The sequence below is a fragment of the Mandrillus leucophaeus genome, unplaced genomic scaffold (assembly GCF_000951045.1).
Source record: "Mandrillus leucophaeus isolate KB7577 unplaced genomic scaffold, Mleu.le_1.0 Scaffold228, whole genome shotgun sequence".
Lineage (NCBI taxonomy): Eukaryota > Metazoa > Chordata > Mammalia > Primates > Cercopithecidae > Mandrillus > Mandrillus leucophaeus.
The window spans coordinates 1,611,249-1,628,036 of NW_012102343.1; the positions used below are offsets into that span (position 1 = coordinate 1,611,249).

Below are 16,788 nucleotides of genomic sequence, written 5' to 3' on the forward strand. Positions count from 1 at the left end.
AAAAAAAAAAAAAAAAAAATCAATTCTAAGCAGGGAGGCAGAGCCCAAAGTTATATTAAAAAATAATCAAGAGATGGCAGATAGCAAAATTCCAGGAAATGACAATGTTCTGTTCCCACCACTAGGCATGGCATCCTTGACCATTACAAGACTTACAGAATGGCTTCTTCAGGACATTTCTGTTTCCAAGAATGTGACCAATAGTACCTCAGACGTGGGTCTATCCTCTGTCAAAGCCATCCCAACCCCAGACATATGAAACTCTTACCAACAATGAGAATGGTATGCCAGCCACGGCAAGATAGGTCCGGGACATGATGCAGAGATCCAAAAATAGGCCGAGGCCATGAGGTACAGATATCAGAGCCATGTGGTCTCTCTGTGGGGGTCATTGCCAGGCGGCCATTACCACCATTGCCCCAGGCAAAAATGTGATTATCTAGGAAAAAAGTTAAACAGCAGATCATTTAACAGAACACTGGCTTCCCAACTCTCTGGGTTCTCCATCTTTATATCCTAGAGCTAGAAAGACTTCCCACTATGTACTAAACAAGGGAAAGCTGTTTATTCTCCTATATAAAGCCTAAACTCTTCCTGATTCCACTCGGGTAAAAATGCCCACTCTTCCTATGTACTGCCATTCATTCATTCATTCATTCATCCATTCATTCACCTTTTTCTTCAACAACTTTTTATTGGTCATTCATTCAAAAACTGACTGAACATCTACTTCATGACAGGTACTGCATGGAGTGATGAAGCAGTGAAAAAAACCAAGTCCTTGCGTGTGGAACTGACATTCTAGTAGGGGAGACTGATAATACATAAATAAACACCTAATATTTAAGGTAGTGATAAATGCTATGAAGATAAATGGTGGAGAAAAATAAGTGGAAACAAAGAGTAACAGTTGGGTGGGATATCATTATTTTAGATAGGGTAGGTCAGAGGAGTTCTGACACTTGAACAGAGATCTACTGGAGTGAGGAAGAGTTTCCAGGCAGAGGGAACAGCAACAGCAAAAGTAATGTCAGTAGCACAAACAAGGAACAAGGAGACCCCTACAGTTGGAACAAAGTAAAGGAAGGGACGGTGATAGCAGAAGGTGTCAGGAGGTGGCTGGGGTCCTGCTCACATAGGGCCAGTCAGGCCACTGTGATGACTCTGGTCTACTGACTGATAGAGGAAACCACTGGAGGTTTTGAGCAGTAGGTATTTAAGAGAATCCCTCCATCTACTGAGGAGAACTGATGGCAGGGGAGCAAGGATGAAAGCAGGGAGACCAGTTGTAGTGGAGATGGTGAGAAGTGGTTGGATTTATTCTGAAGATAACCAATATGGATGGGATGTGGAGTGTAGGATGAAGCTGCCATTTATTGAGACAGGAAGGCTGCAGGAGGTACAGGTCTGGGCAGAAAATCAGAAGTTTGATTTTGAGTATACTAAGTTTGTCTGAGATGCCTATAACTTCTTATCCAAATCAGGCTTTTTTTTTTTTTTTTTAAATGAAACAGGGTTGCTATTAATCATTAAGCCATGACAACAGGCATGAAGGCATGAATCAGGATTGGTCTAAGATAAGTGGGCTATATGGCCCACCCTATATTTCGACATCAAGTTGAGGAGCTGTTGAATAAATGAGTCTCAAGGTCAAGGCTGGTGATATAAAGCACTGTATAGGGGGAATTTAAGGGAACAAGCTCACTTTGGAGAGACAAGTGAGCCTTGGGGCACTCCAGGACTTAGAAGAGTAGGCTGCTGCTATTACAGCACCTAACACCTGCCTGTGCTAGTCCCCTACTCTACTAGACTGTGAGCTCCTTGAAAGCAGGGGTTTTCTGAGACTCATTTCTATATTCCTAGAGCCTAAAAGAGGACCTGGACATGAATAAGGCCATCAAGTACAGTTCAGAGGAGTATAGGAACATCAAGAGGTAATATGCCCAGCCACAGAATCCAAATTTACATTCCTCATTCTAAAGTTAAAGTCATGAACTACACAGATCTATTCAAGAAACATGAGCTTTCTGAAGCCCTGTCAGAAAGTGCTATAGCATTTGCTGCACTAAATTTATCTTCAGTGACATCCTGATTCTGTCCTGTGTGACATTTCCATTTATCCAAGTCTGACCTAAACAGTTTGCTCCTTAAAGTCCCTTATTTTGGGACAAGCAGAGAGAGTTAATGTGCTGTTCTGAATGCTGGTTTATTTAAATATGGTAACAGATCACTTAATTGACAATATCCCTGAGACCCCTCATGAGTACAGAACACGCATGGACCAAAAGAAAACAAGGATATCTCAGAGCAAAATCAACAACAAAAAAATTGATGAGTCAAAAGATAAGAAGATGAAATGTATTAGCTGGGCATGGTGGCACACGCTTATAATTCCAGCTACTTGGGAGGCTGAGGCAGGAGAAACACTTGAACCTGGGTGGTGGACGCTGCACTGAGCTGAGATCACACCACTGCACTCCAGCCTGGGCACAGAGCAAGACTCTGTCTCAAAAAAAGAAAATGAAATGTGAGTTGTTACCAGTCAAGTGAAAAAAGTGGCTACAAAAATTTAGAAGTTCAGATGATGACACAGGAAAAAGAAAAAAGAGGAAAAAAGTAAGCAAAGAAGGAAGGGAAAGTAGGATAGCAACAGTGGCAGTACAGAAGAGGAGTGACCAGGCGCAGAGGCTCACGCCTGTAATCCCAGCACTTTGGGAGGCCAAGAGGAGTGGATCATCTGAGGTCAGGAGTTTGAGACCAGTCTGCCTAACATGGCAAAACCCCATCTCTACTAAAAATACAAAAATTAGCCAGGCATGGTGGTAAGTGCCTATAATCCCAGCTACTCAGGAGGCTGAGGCAGGAGAATTGCTTGAACCTGGGAGGTGGAGGTTGCAGTGAGCCAAGATCGCGCCATTGCACTCCAGCCTGGGCAACAGAGCAAGACTCCATCTCAAAAAAAAAACAAAAACAAAAACAAAAAAAAGTCCAGGCACAATGGCTCACGCCTGTAATCTCAGCACTTTGGGAGGTCGAGGCAAGCAGATCACCTGAGCTCGGTAGTTCGAGACCTGCTGACCAACATAAAGAAACCCCATCTCTACTAAAAATACAAAAATTAGCCGGGTGTGGTGGTGCATGCCTATAATCCCAGCTACTCAGGAGGCTGAGGCATGAGAATCGCTTGAACCTGGGAGGCAGAGGCTGTGTGTGATGAGCTGAGATCGCACCATTGCACTCCAGCCTGGGCAACAAGAGTGAAACTCTGTCTCCAAAAAAAAAAAAAAAAACGTCTCAGAGAAAAGAGAGAAGAAAAATCAGTTAGACCAACTCAGAAATCTGAGACACACATAATATAGAGGAAAGCAGCCCTTTGAACCTTAGCAGTCCCTATGGACATCACTGTAGTACAGTTGACCCCAGACAACAGAGAAAATATGCTGTTCTCTCCAGCTATCCAATCAATGTTTACTGAAACCAATCAATAAGATACTGGGCAAGTTGTATAGAAGTACTTAATAATTCTTACAACATTTTACCAAAAAAGTGAAAGCTGAAATGAAAAAAGGAGGAATGTAGAACATTAACCTATCGTTATCTAGAAATCTGGCCTTTAAAAACAATCACTATGTTGAATACATAAAAAGTTAATAAAGCTTAATATATATAACCGGCCACCAATTTAATACAAATAGAAAAGTATATCCATAATGCAGCTATACAAATAACCAGTCCACTTCTTTCCCAGCCAAGAACTGAAACACAGCCAAGAATCCAGAAAGCTTGAAATGATATGTACAGACTCACCATCAGTGGCAGCAATGGTAAACTCATCACCGCAGGAGACCCTGATCACTTGCTTCCCACCTAGAGGTCCCCCCAACAGATTGATTCCCAGACGCTTCTTGTAGTTTCCAACGCCCAGCTGCCCACACTTGTTGCAGCCAAAGGTCAGCAGCCGGCCTCGCTCTGAGAGAGAAGCAAAAAGAAACAACAAAGCACAAATGAGTCCTGGAACCCAGAGAAGATGCAGCCAAGTAGACTTCCATGGACTAGCTTCTGGTTGTTAGAATATACAAATACAAAACTAGCCACATGATCCTGGACCTAGAGCAGTTACAGTATCTAGGCACTATAACCTATTAGATCCAGTTAGCGACTCGATATTGTATTCTCTCTCCAGTATTGTACTTTTAGTGAGAAAAATGAGTATTACCTTAGAATACTTATAAAAGGTGCTAATCAGAGACAACAGATGTCTGGAATCATAGGTGCGGTGGTCTCATAAAAGGATGTATTATGCATTTATAATAATTATCAAGAAAAATATGTACCTGAATACATTAATGAGATAATACTAGATGTTCAGGGGAAATCAGGATGATGTACAAATGAAGAATACCTAATACTTGATTGAATAAAAGAGGCTGAGTTACTAAGGCAAGTGATACAGTTGTAAATCAACTTACCATCAATAGCAGCTGTGTGAGTCTTGCCTGGGGCAATGGTACGGATCTTATAAAAGGACAACTGTTTGGCCAAGGTAAAGGACATTGTGTAGGGAACTTCATGGTATGCCTGAACCAAAATAAAACACAAAGCAGATACATGAGGTAAGAAAATCGAGGGAAAATCAGGTTGAGAATGGAAAAAAGTCCTGGTGACCAAAAGGCCTTTCAAGTGAGTTATGTTACTAAGAAGAGGGTGCCAGGTAGTTTTCCATCTCCAACAGAAAACAAGAAGAAATAAGCTCAATATGTAATCAGAGAATACAGCACGTGAGGCAGAACTTTCTGACAACCAAAGTTTTAGATTCTGACTTAGGGTTTATAAAACATGAACTTTCTATCCCAGAAGGTATTTACATAAGGAGAGAATCATTGACACTTACCTTGGTTATACACTCTGCATATCTAACAAGGGCAGGGCAAAGAAGTAAAGTCCTGAGGACTGTCTCCAGCCCATAAAGGAATCAGTTTACTGTGATCTAATTTCATCTATAGGGTAGTGTTTCTCAACTTAATTAAAACTCATGTTCTCTTTGAATTAGTATTAAAAAAGAATCCTCTCATTGAAGTTGAAAATTTCACAACAAATCCACTGCTATAATGAAAACATAAATCAAGTAATAGTAATTCTGACTATTTCTTTATTTTTGTTTGTTTTGTTTTGTTTTGAGACGGAGTCTTGCTTCGTCGCCCAGGCTGGAGTGCAGTGGCACGGTCTCGGCTCACTGCAAGCTCTGCCTCCAAGGTTCACGCCATTCTCCTGCCTCAGCTTCCTGAGTAGCTGGGACTACAGGCGCCTGCCGCCACGCCCGGCTGTTTTGTTTTTGTATTTTTAGTAGAGACGGGGCTTCACTGTATTAGCCAGGATGGTCTTGATCTCCTGACCTCATGATCCGCCCGCCTTGGCCTCCCAAAGTGCCAGGATTACAGATGTGAGCCACTGCGCCCAACAACTGAATATTTCTTTTCAAACTACAAAGACACTCTCTCCAGCCTTGCCCTGAATTTGTACTCTCCTAATTGAAAATCACTACTTTAGAGATTGCTTAAAAATTAATTCTTACCTTTTTTATTGAGTCAGAAAACTTCTGTCTCTTAATTTTATTCTTTGGAAAATGACAAAACTCATCATATTAACACAAAAAGGAAACTAAGACAATATCACTGGCCAATTTACTAACATTTTTGAAGACAGAATGGTAATTACATCAATAAGCCTAAACAGGATCAGTGATTTGGGAGAAATAAATCTAAAAAACTCCAATCAATCAATCAATCAATCAATCAAAAAAACTCCAGGAAGGTGATGCATGGAAATGTCTTTTTTTTTCATAACATTAATTTGCTTGTTCCTATTTCAATAAGGTAAAAGCTGAATTTCATAATTTTATTCTTTGTAATCAATTTATTTATTGAAGTATAACATACTGCAAAATATCACAGAGCTTGACACATTTTTCTATATACATATACTTGTAAAACCATTACAGATCAAGATATAGACCATTCCCATCACCCTAGCATCCCTTCCACCTCTTCTGTTAATACCCCTCCTTCCATAAGTAGCCAGTATAAGTTAATTTGATTTCTGCCAGTATAAGTTAATTTTGCCTGTTCTTAAATTTTACACAGATAGAGCTATATAGCATGTACTCTTTGTGGCTGGCTTCTTTTGCTGCACACAATGCCTATGAGACCATAACTTTATTCTTAAGTCAAATTCCATGGTCACTAACTAATAATAGCATCTCAAAGAAATTCCAACCTAGAGAAATTCTGATGATGTGGTTAGAACACCAATCAGGACACTCACTTCATGGTTGATAATTCCTGACATGCACTGATTCAGACCCAGCTTATTGAACTCATTGAGTCCACAAGCCAGCACTTTGCCTGACTGGGTCAACAGAAATGTCCCATCACAGCCACATTGAACTGCAACAATAATCAAGGCCTTGGGAACATCCACCTGCAAGAAAAAAATCAGAAAAAGAAATCCCAAATATATAATTTGTATTAGAAAAAAAGCTCTTAAATTCTTTCAAAAGAGACATGCTGCATTTAGCAGAATGATTACAGAAATGTGAGGACCGCTCTATTCTTTTCAGATTTGCCCAGCGTCTTAGAGGCTGTTTTTTCTTTTCTTTTTTTGAGACAGAGTTTCCCTCTTTTGCCTAGACTGGAGTGAAGAGGTGCAATCTTGGCTCACTGCAATCTCTGCCTCCCAGGTTCAAGCGATTCTCCTGTCTCAGCCTCCGGAGTAGCTGAGATTACAGGTGCACACCACCATGCCCGGCTAATTTTTGTATTTTTATTGGAGATGGAGTTTCACCATGTTGGCCAGGCTGGTCTCGAACTCCTGACCTCAGGTGATCTACCTATCTTGGCCTCCCAAAGTGCTGGGATTACAGGCATCAGCCATCACACCCGGCTGAAACTACTATTTTCTTTTCTTGTTTTTTTTTTGAGGTGGAGTCTTGCTCTGTCGCCCAGGCTGGAGTACAGTGGTATGATCTTGGCACACTGCAACCTCTGCTTCCCAGGTTCAAAGCTATTCTCCTGCCTCAGCCTCTTGAGTAGCTGGGACTACAGGCATGTACCACCATGCTCGGCTAATTTTTGTGTTTTTAGTAGAGACAGGGTTTCACCACATTGGCCAGGCTGGTCTCAAACTACTGACCTCAAGTGATTTGCCCACCTCGGCCTCCCAAAGTGCTGGGATTACAGGCATGAGCCATTGTGCCCAGCCAAGGCTACTACGGTCAATGAAGAGCTCAAGTTTTACAATATCAAGGAAAAGGTGACAGTTCCAGGTCAACCAAACAAGACAGCCCCTCTCAGTTTGTTTTAGTAATAGTCCTACTTAGGGTGACTTGTCAAAAAGTTGAGAAAGAAGCTTCAATTCATTGCTGATTTTGTCTTGAGATGGAAGGCTGCTTGATAGTTACAGAAATTCAACAGCCCTAGAGGTCCCAATCTGGTCATTTTATAGGAGAGGTGACAGAGTACTGAGGTAATATCTAGGATTTCCAAATGCTCATATATTTTTACAGCTAACTAGACAGGACTGGAGAATGGTGGGGTGATGCGTGTGTGGGTCCACAATGGATGTGTGTAAAACCTGAAACCTCAACCCTCAGTTTCTGCCACAGCCTTTCCAGGAGAAAAGGAACAGCTGGGAATCCCATTGAGGATGGTCCTTAGAAACGCAGAATAATTTAATTTTTAAAATGTAAATAAAAACTGATTTGTCTAAAAGTTCCCAAGGAAAAAAAAAAAAGCCAAAACACTGGTAAACAATAAATGGTATAGCTGATTTAGCCAACCCTCCAATGGGTAAGGCTGTGCCCTAGGGTAGGTGGGAGAGATGTGACTGTGCTTTCCCCTCAGCTGGTATCAGCCTCTGTGAGCCTCTCACAGGGCCAGCTCTGGCAAGGCTGAGAGTAATTAGATAGTAAGTTTCATGCAACATGACCGCTAAACAAAAACAACTATTAATATTTCATCTGGTGGTCAACTGTAGAAATAGGAAAGGAAAATGACTGTGTTGGGTTAAGAGACAGTATATTGCTTTACTGTATCTTCTTGAATTTTCCAGTGTATTTGTAGCTATATGTGACTTTTCTGCTGTACATGCTGATTTTAGCTTTCATCCCTGAGTAAGATGTGACTTCACAATGTCCACAGTCGTTGTATCCACTTTCTCAATTTTCTATGATTTGGTCAGATGACAAGACCACAGGGTGCTAAATCAGGAATCCTAGATTGTCGGTCTCCCACACAGGAAACATTTCAGAAATAAACACCTTGATACAGCAGAGCCAAGGAAACAGGACATATTATTGGAGTCTGTGCGACTTAGATAGGTTTTAGAAAGAAGCTGCTTCTGATTTTACCTTTTGTGGTATATAATAATCCTCTTCTGAATCCAAACCCAGTCGTCCTGAAACACACATAAGAATGAAAATCATTATAATGAGGGCTTCCTTCCCAGTGAAGAGGTTCTGTAAGATTCTCTTTTGCCAGGCATGGTGGCTCATGCCTGTAATCCCAGCACTTTCGGAGGCCGAGGCGGGCAGATCACGAGGTCAGGAGTTCGAGACCAGCCTGGCCAACATGGCGAAACCCTGTCTCTACTAAAAGTACAAAAAATTAGCTAGGTGTGATGGTGTGCGCCTGTAATCCCAGTTACTCAGGAGGCTGAGGCAGGAGAATCGCTTGAACTCAGGAGGTGGTGGTTGCAGTGAGCCCAGATCGTGCCATTGCACTCCAGCCTGGGTGACAGAGAGAAACTCTGTCTCGAGGAAAAAAAATTAAAAATTAAAAGATTTACGGAATCAACACTTCTCATTTAGGGGCTGCATGATGTGTTTAGATGCATACAACTTTGAAGTCAGGTTGTATACCTGCGAAGAAGTGGACAGAGACAAGGCTACCCCTACCATATTCGCCACAGCCCCAAGAATAGACTTCCTTGTTTCGTGTCAGAACCACCACATGATTATCTCCACAGGAGACCTGCTCCACTGGATTGCTGAGGAAGAAGTTCAGCTGCATGGGTTCTAGCACTTCAGGGCCAGCAACTTTGTCCACCCCTATGCAGCCATAATAATCTGATCCAAAGGCATAGAGCTGACCCTCATCTGCAAAAGAAAGGAAAACAGAATCCATCAAAGGACTGACTTATTCTATCTAATCAGAAAATTGGGCAGGGCTGGAATGAGGACTACCCCAGCAAATGATCTCACATGAAATGATTATATCCAAGAAATTAAAAGGACAGACTGTGCAAGTCTAGAGTTCTATGTCAGAGAGTCATGTGTACTACTACCACTACTATATAAAACAATTTAAAAAGTGGTAGCATTATCACGTTAAAAGGACTTAAAATTTTAATAGGGCCATCTTTGTTATATAGATTAAAAAAAAAGAGTTCCAAGGAACCATGAAGTAAGTAATGATAAGACTAAAACTAAACTTAGGTCTTGATCCTAATTTTGTGTTATCCATAGCCTGATGAGGTGGTAAGATTATTTTTCCTGCCAACCGGGACACACATTTTCTCCTGATCCCACCTCTTCTCTGTCTTCTCCTTGCTCACCACCACCTAATACTATAGCAAATTTGGCATGTTATTATTAATGAGTATATTTGCTCAAGGTCCTCTGGTTCTTTGTAGACTGTCTTTTGTTTTAAAATCCCAATTAAGATTGCACAGCATTAAGCAAAATACCCCCACATTAAATGCACTTAAGACACTTTCTGCTGATGGCTTACCAGTCACACAGACAGTGAAATCATCACCACATGAAACCTGATGGATAGCTTTGCCTTGCAACTTTTCCACATGCTTTGGCTGTCGATAGGAGGCTTTGTCTCCATGGCCCAGCTGACCATGGAGTTTAGTGCCTCCTTGCATGTTCTGTGAAATAAAGAGGTCTTATGACTTTTTTTTTAAATTACATTTTATTAAACTTAAAATTTTAAAGAGATGGGTTCTCGTTATGTTGCCCAAGCTGGCCTTGAACTCCTGGGCTCAAGTGATCCTCCTGCCTCGGCTTCCCAAAGTGCTGGGATTGTAGACATGAACCACCATGCCTGGCTGAGAGGTCTTATGAAGTTTTAATTTTTCATGCCAAAAGCTGATCTTTAATGTAACTTCATATGAAGAAAAACAGTAGAAAAAAAGAGCTAGAAGTTTAGAAATTAGAAAAAAATGGGCAAAGGGATTAAATATTTTAATAGCAAGTAGTATAAAGACCCTGCCAACAGGTAAAGTAAACTTAAAAAGTATCCAGATTAATATCCATTAATCTAATCTTTGTCCTTCAAGTCTAAGGTAAACAATACATTTAATTACAGGTGATGGTGAAAAAAATTCTTTATAATATAGTCTAATTTGGTTGCTTTCTACAGGAATATAGCTTCTTGAAAATCTGTACTAGAAGTTTCATAAATTTTGGTCACAGTTTCCCTGAAACATGGAAGAGTTTTAAAGAATCTGGCTACATCAAAGAGGCTGCTATACAGCAATGAGACTAGTCCTTGATGACTTCTCAACTTTTTTTTTTTTTTTTGAGACGGAGTTTCGCTCTTGTCACCCAGGCTGGAGTGCAGTGGCTCGATCTCAGCTCACTGCAAGCTCTGTCTCCAGGGTTCAAGCGATTCTCCTGCCTCAGCCTCCCAAGTAGCAGGGATTACAGGCACCTGCCACCACGCCCAGCTAATGTTTTGTATATTTAGTAGAGATGGGGTTTTGCCGTGTTGGCCAGGCTGGTCTCGAACTCCTGACCTCAGGTGATCCACCTGCCTCAGCCTCCCAAAGTGTTGGGATTACAGGCGTGAGCCACCACATCTGGCCTTTTCTACAGTTTTATAGAGAAAAATAATTCTATTAAATGAGTAAACTACAAGTCCTCATAATACATATACATATATATGTATATATATTTTTTCAAACAAGCTCTTGCTCTGTCACCCAGGCTGGAGTGCAGTGGTGCGCTCTCCAGTGGTTCACTGCCATCTCCACCTCCCAGGCTCAAGTGATTCTCGTGCCTCAGCCTCCTGAGTAGCTGGAATCACAGGCATACGCCACTTTTGTATTCTCAGCTAACTTTTGTATTTTTAGTAGAGATGGGGTTTTGTCATGTTTGCCAGGCTGGTCTCAAACTCCTGGCTTCAAACAATCCACTCGCCTTGGCCTCCCAAAGTGCTGGGACTTCAGGTGTGAGCCACTGCTTCCAGCCAATAAATGTTTAAGATACTAATTTCTCTCTAACAGCCTGAAATGAGCCTAAGAAGGCATAGCAAAAGACAGGCGGAAAGCCAAGAGAACACGCTATCACAGAAGGCAAGTGAGGACAAAGCTTCAAGGAGGGAGTGGTCAACTATGTCAAATGCTACCCAGAGTCAAGCTAAGTAAGGACTAAAAACCATCTGTTTTATTTTAGCAATTTATGGGTTATTTTTCAAGACTAATTTCAGTTGAGTGGCAGAGATGGAAGCTGCACTGTAGGTGAATGAGGAGAGAGTGAGAGATAAGGAAACAGACAGCAAACACAATTTGTTAAAGAAGGTGAGAGGGGAGAATCTAGAGGGCAACAAAGAAATTCTACACAAAATATACCTAGCCATCTTCAATTACTGCTGTGGGCTTCAGGGGTTTCCTGACATGGTATAGTGCTTCCTTTGTTTACAAAGCTATTTCACAGATAATAGTTGCTCTGAACCTCACGGTAATATAACAGAGTAATTGAGTGACTTGTCTGAAATCATCCAGCTGTAAATGGGAAAGCCCAGTCTCCTGAGTCTTTCCATTTTCTCTCCCTCTCTAATTCATTCATTCAAAAACCATTTATAGGTGACCTAATATGTACCACCTCTGGGCGTACATCAGTGAACTAAACAGACAAAATTCCTGCTCTTATAATAGCTTCCATTCCATCACCCCAGGTTGCCACTCCTTTAGTGTAGGTTCAGCTAATAAAATGCTTAAACATCGTGGGCCCAGTAAACTGTTAGGCTTACAGCACTGTTCCAAAATGCTTAGCGTTCACTTACCACCCAAGTGTACAGTTCCTTCTCCACTGTGACCACAGCAAAGTGGGTATTCCCTGCACACACCTGCCGGGCACTACAGCCGCTCTTGATAACATCCAGTTTTTGGGGGGTGGATTTTCCACCACCCCAAACATAGACTTCACTGGTTCGTGATGTTACTACAGCAATGGGTGCTTCAGTCACAGTGCTTGACCTGCCAACAACCCCCAGAACAAAGGCACATTTAACATTAAAAACAATATCAAAGAAAAATGCTTCCAGTCTGTTCCCTGAGAAGAACTGCCAATTATGGTATGAGAAAGTATGTTCTTTCTCGACAACTTATTTCAATGTGCTCTATCACAGCAGACTTTGAAATTCCTGCTTCAGGGCTTCATCACAGCTTGGCCAGATCAGATTCCAGTCTGACCCATAACACCTACACTTTTCCACATTCATCATGGTAATGATGGCCACTTTAGTGTAAGGGTGAAATTATAGCTTTCTTCTTAGAAATGACTGTCTGAAATTTAAGCAGATGCTGGCTCCTGAAATCAAATAATGCCTATGCTCAAGAAAGACACCCCCTGGTTGTAATTTAGGATATATAAGTTTTTAAGAGTCTCTTGAACATTACCTTGGTCTCTTTGTAGGTGCATTAAGCAGAGTGACTTTTTCCTCCATCTCTCTACCAAAAGAAAAGCAAAGATACATGAGTGAAATAATAGGATTTTATATTGCAGAGGTGTCTGTTTAATACATTTCACAGATTTAATCCTCTTATAAACTGTATGCATCCTACAACATCACAATACTTTTAGCAAAGTACCTCGATACAACTCAAAACAATTATATAGTCCTTTCATTAGATAATTCATTAAATACCCAAAGGCCAGCAGTTTGGGGCCATTTGCTTTCTACCTCTGAGAAGTGGTCCAGGGTGGAACAGAGAGCCTTGAGAACCTCTGATGTACATGTTTAGTATCTGATGGACACCTTCATCTAGTCTGCCCGCTGACTCCCAAACTCAGGATCTCCAAATATGAGCTTGTTAGCTTTTCCCCAAATGAGCTTTTCTTTCCGACTCCTCTATTTCTGTAACTAGCTGCAACAGCCTTCTCCAGTTCTCCCAGACAACTGGGCTTAAAACCTCAGTCATCTCTGATTCATCTCTTTCCCTTTAATATTCAGGTTCTACAGATTCTACCTATATAGTACTTTTTGTACTCACCTCTTCCAGTCTCACCACCTTAGTTCTGGGCAGCTCCACTTCCCACCTGTACTGTGATAATACCTCCTAATCAGCCTCACTTACTACAGTCTTAATCATTTTACTATACTAATTTAACGCAGATGCTAATATTGCTAAATAACTCTTCCTTAGATATGCCTCTCATCACATGAACTGCCCTCTCGCAAACATCCACTATCTCTCGACAGTGGATGTGATACCCACTCTATCTTTTGCACTACCTCTTGAATTAACCACAATCTTCTTGGCCTGGCATGCAAGATTTCCTACCTATTTTTCCAGACTTCCTTCCTTTTGTTTGCACCCCATGTTCTAGCCCAGCGCTGTCATCCTAACTAAATCAATTATAGCTGAGCTCCTGGAGTAGTGCTCAGGCATCAATACTTTTTGAAAGCTCCTGATATTTTGCATCAAAAGTCCCAGGTCTAGAACCACTAATCTAGCCAAACAGAATTTTGTGTTTCCTGAATATTTTCCACAACTTTCTGTGTCTATGTTTCTGCTTATGCTATATTCTCTGTCTGGAAAACTCTGTCTTATGTTTTCCATCAAAGTACAAAGTTCCAAAGTATTGCAGGTAAATCTATAATTATCTCAGTAAAAATTTCATGCCTACACTCAAGAAGTAAGAGATTAAAATAGTGACTTAAAACAGTGATTATGCCCCGGGCTTGGTGGCTCATGCCTGTAATCCCAGCAGTTGGGGAGGCCGATGCAGGCAGATCACCTGAGGTCAGGAGTTCGGACCAGACTGGTCGACATAGTAAAACCTTGTCTCTACTAAAAATACAAAAATTAGCCAGGCATGGTGGCGCCTGCCTGTGGTCCCAGCTCCTCGAGAGGCTGAGGCAGGAGAATTGCTTGAACCTGGGAGACAGAGGTTGCAGTGAGCTGAGATTGCACCACTGCACTCCAGCCTGGGCAACAGAGTGAGACTCTCAAAAGGCAAATTAAAAAAAAAAAAAGTAAAATAAAATAAATCATTATACTGCTGTGAAATAAGCCAGATAAAAATTTTAAATATGCTTAACCAGACCAAAAGGGTGATACTGCCTGCACATGCACAAAACATAAATGGAAGTTCATGGTGCCATATCTGGAGTACAGTACATAATTTCAGGCACTAAAACACTGGCTGGAGAAGAACCAGAAAAGATTAATTAAATGGCATAGTAGAATAACAGTACGGATGAAACAGCAAATATGGAATTAGGGATGTATAGAATGTATCCAAGGGCAAGACTTGAAACGAGCATTGTATGTGAATATTTGGAAGGTATAAAAACAAAGAACTGGTAGTGGAGGAAGAAGGGTAGCAAGGCAAAAATAATGTAATAGGATGAAATGCAGACTCAAACATTTAAGGAAGATAAACGTTTTAAATTAAGGTGTGAAACCTCCTAGAGGAACTGAGGGATAAAGGATGTTCTTCCTATCTCTAAAGATATCTGACAGAATAAATCTCAGGAAATAACCTCTGAGGAGTCAATAAAACTTCGACTTCAAATATGGGCAAAATGTACCTGAAGAGGATTCCTCCAACTCCAACCTACCACCTAAACAAATGCAGTGAAAAACAAAGGCCCAAGACGGGTATAGTGGCTCATGCCTGTAATCCCAACACTTTGGGAGGCTGAAGCAGGAGGATTGCTTGAGGCCAGGCAACAGCTTTGAGACCACCCTGGGCAACACAGCGAGACCCCGTCTCTATAAAAATAGAAAAATTGGCCAGGCATGATGGTGCACACCTGTAGTCCTAGCTACTTAGGAGGCTGAGGTGTGAGAATCACTTGCAGCAGGAGTTCAAGGCTGCAGTGAGCTAGGACTGTGCCACTGCACTCTAGCCTGGATGGCACAGTGAGACTCTGTCTCAGAAAACAAACAAAAAACAAAAAAACCAGAAGCCCAGTCCAATTCACACTACAATTGGTAAGCACCCTATGCCAGACCCTGGACTGACCACTTTTTATGCATTATCTTCTTTAATCCTGACCTCATCTTACTTTATAGAGGAGAAAGCTAAGAAATAAGGATGTTAAATAACTTGACAAAGATAATGACAAAATTCAGACATAAACATAAGGATGTCTGAGTCCAGACACCCCTCTTCCTTACTGCACTCTAATGCCTCAACTCTAGATTTAAAACCAATGGATGGAGGTGTGAAGGGCTCTTGGGTCTCATCAGTACACATTTAGAACAAAATAGCACAGGCGAAGGAGGCAAAAGTCAGAAGCTATCCCTAAGCAATAAAAGCAGGGATGTTGGTAGAAAATAGCACTATTGCAACCAAGTCCGGAAACACTACTCTTTCTTGTAGTACTTGGATCAAGCCTCTAAAAGTCATCTATCTCAGAAAAGACAATGGAGTGACTTCTTCATACTTTACCTCCTGCGTTTCCTGAGAAGAGGGCGATCTAGAAGTTCATCTGCAGTAGGTCTCTGCTCAGGATCCTAAAAAGTAAAAATAGGGTTAGTTTTCACTTAAAGGAAATGGGCAACATGGGATCTAAAGATAATTAGTCAAAGACCACTGCATTATCCCTTTGTTTTAAAAATCATTTCTTATGTGATACTCCACATTTTATGTTTCTCACCTCATTATCATCAACACTTGTACATGAAGGAGAATGTTTATAATGCACCTTCCTCACTTGTTCAATTAGGGCAGTGGCTCTCAAACCTCAATATATACAGAATAGAAGAATCACCTGAGGGGTTTGTTACAAATGAAGATTTCTTGGCTTTATCCACAGAGATTCTGACTGAGTTCGTCTGGGGTGGGGCCCAGGAATCTTCTTTTTACTTACAAAACTCTCCCATTCCCTGGTGATTTTGACTCCAGTGTTTCATGAAACATACTTTGAGTAATACTAGAACTACATAGCAAGGGAACTATGAGATATGAGAAATACAGACATTCTGTATTAAAAGTGGTAAATTATCTTTCACTGCAGTTTTACGAAATATATATTCAGAAATTACTCTTGGTCATAAAAATGGAGCACAATTTAGATGGGAAATTCATTTCACAAACTAATACTTACAAAACAGAATAAAGTAAGAATTTGTTCACTGAAGCACACAACTATAATGAATTACCAATACCTATTCTGTGTATAGCCACAAATACACTCTACCCTGGGGAACTGGATGTGGTTTTGTATGGTTTATAGTTATGCCATACACCAAACACTGAGGCTGGAAGGGGAAATATGAAACTGAAATGAATATTTAAGTCACACCTACCTGGTCAAGGCACGAATGAACCATTTGGATCAATTCCAAAGAGTACTGGCTAGAGTCTACTTCCATGGCCCGAATTCCTTGCACGATCTTCACACACAGGTTGAGTGGGTTCTATGAGAAAATGATGACTGCATTGTTCCTGGTTATATGAAGATGATGCTATACTCTACTGGTAGGGGCTCTCAGGTGTCTATGACCATTATTTAAAGAATTGGCAATAGGTCTGACTTCTTGTTATAA

General features: G+C 41.1%; 1 protein-coding gene across 2 annotated transcripts in view; it reads right to left on the reverse strand.

Annotated features, from left to right (window-relative positions):
* Window positions 1-16,788, reverse strand: part of NEK9 (NIMA-related kinase 9) — a 56,725-nt gene that overhangs the window by 27,582 nt on the left and 12,355 nt on the right. The window contains exons 7-17 of one of the 2 annotated variants that reach the window (XM_011981552.1): window positions 16,549-16,659; window positions 15,689-15,753; window positions 12,685-12,735; window positions 12,069-12,261; window positions 9,786-9,930; window positions 8,951-9,151; window positions 8,405-8,451; window positions 6,322-6,477; window positions 4,470-4,578; window positions 3,808-3,969; window positions 269-439 (exon numbers count right to left, since the gene is read on the reverse strand). In XM_011981552.1, coding sequence (XP_011836942.1) covers window positions 269-439; window positions 3,808-3,969; window positions 4,470-4,578; window positions 6,322-6,477; window positions 8,405-8,451; window positions 8,951-9,151; window positions 9,786-9,930; window positions 12,069-12,261; window positions 12,685-12,735; window positions 15,689-15,753; window positions 16,549-16,659 — 1,411 coding nt within the window. Of the gene's footprint in view, window positions 1-268; window positions 440-3,807; window positions 3,970-4,469; window positions 4,579-6,321; window positions 6,478-8,404; window positions 8,452-8,914; window positions 9,152-9,785; window positions 9,931-12,068; window positions 12,262-12,684; window positions 12,736-15,688; window positions 15,754-16,548; window positions 16,660-16,788 lie in introns of both variants that reach the window. The other variant, XM_011981550.1, reaches the window with a different exon arrangement.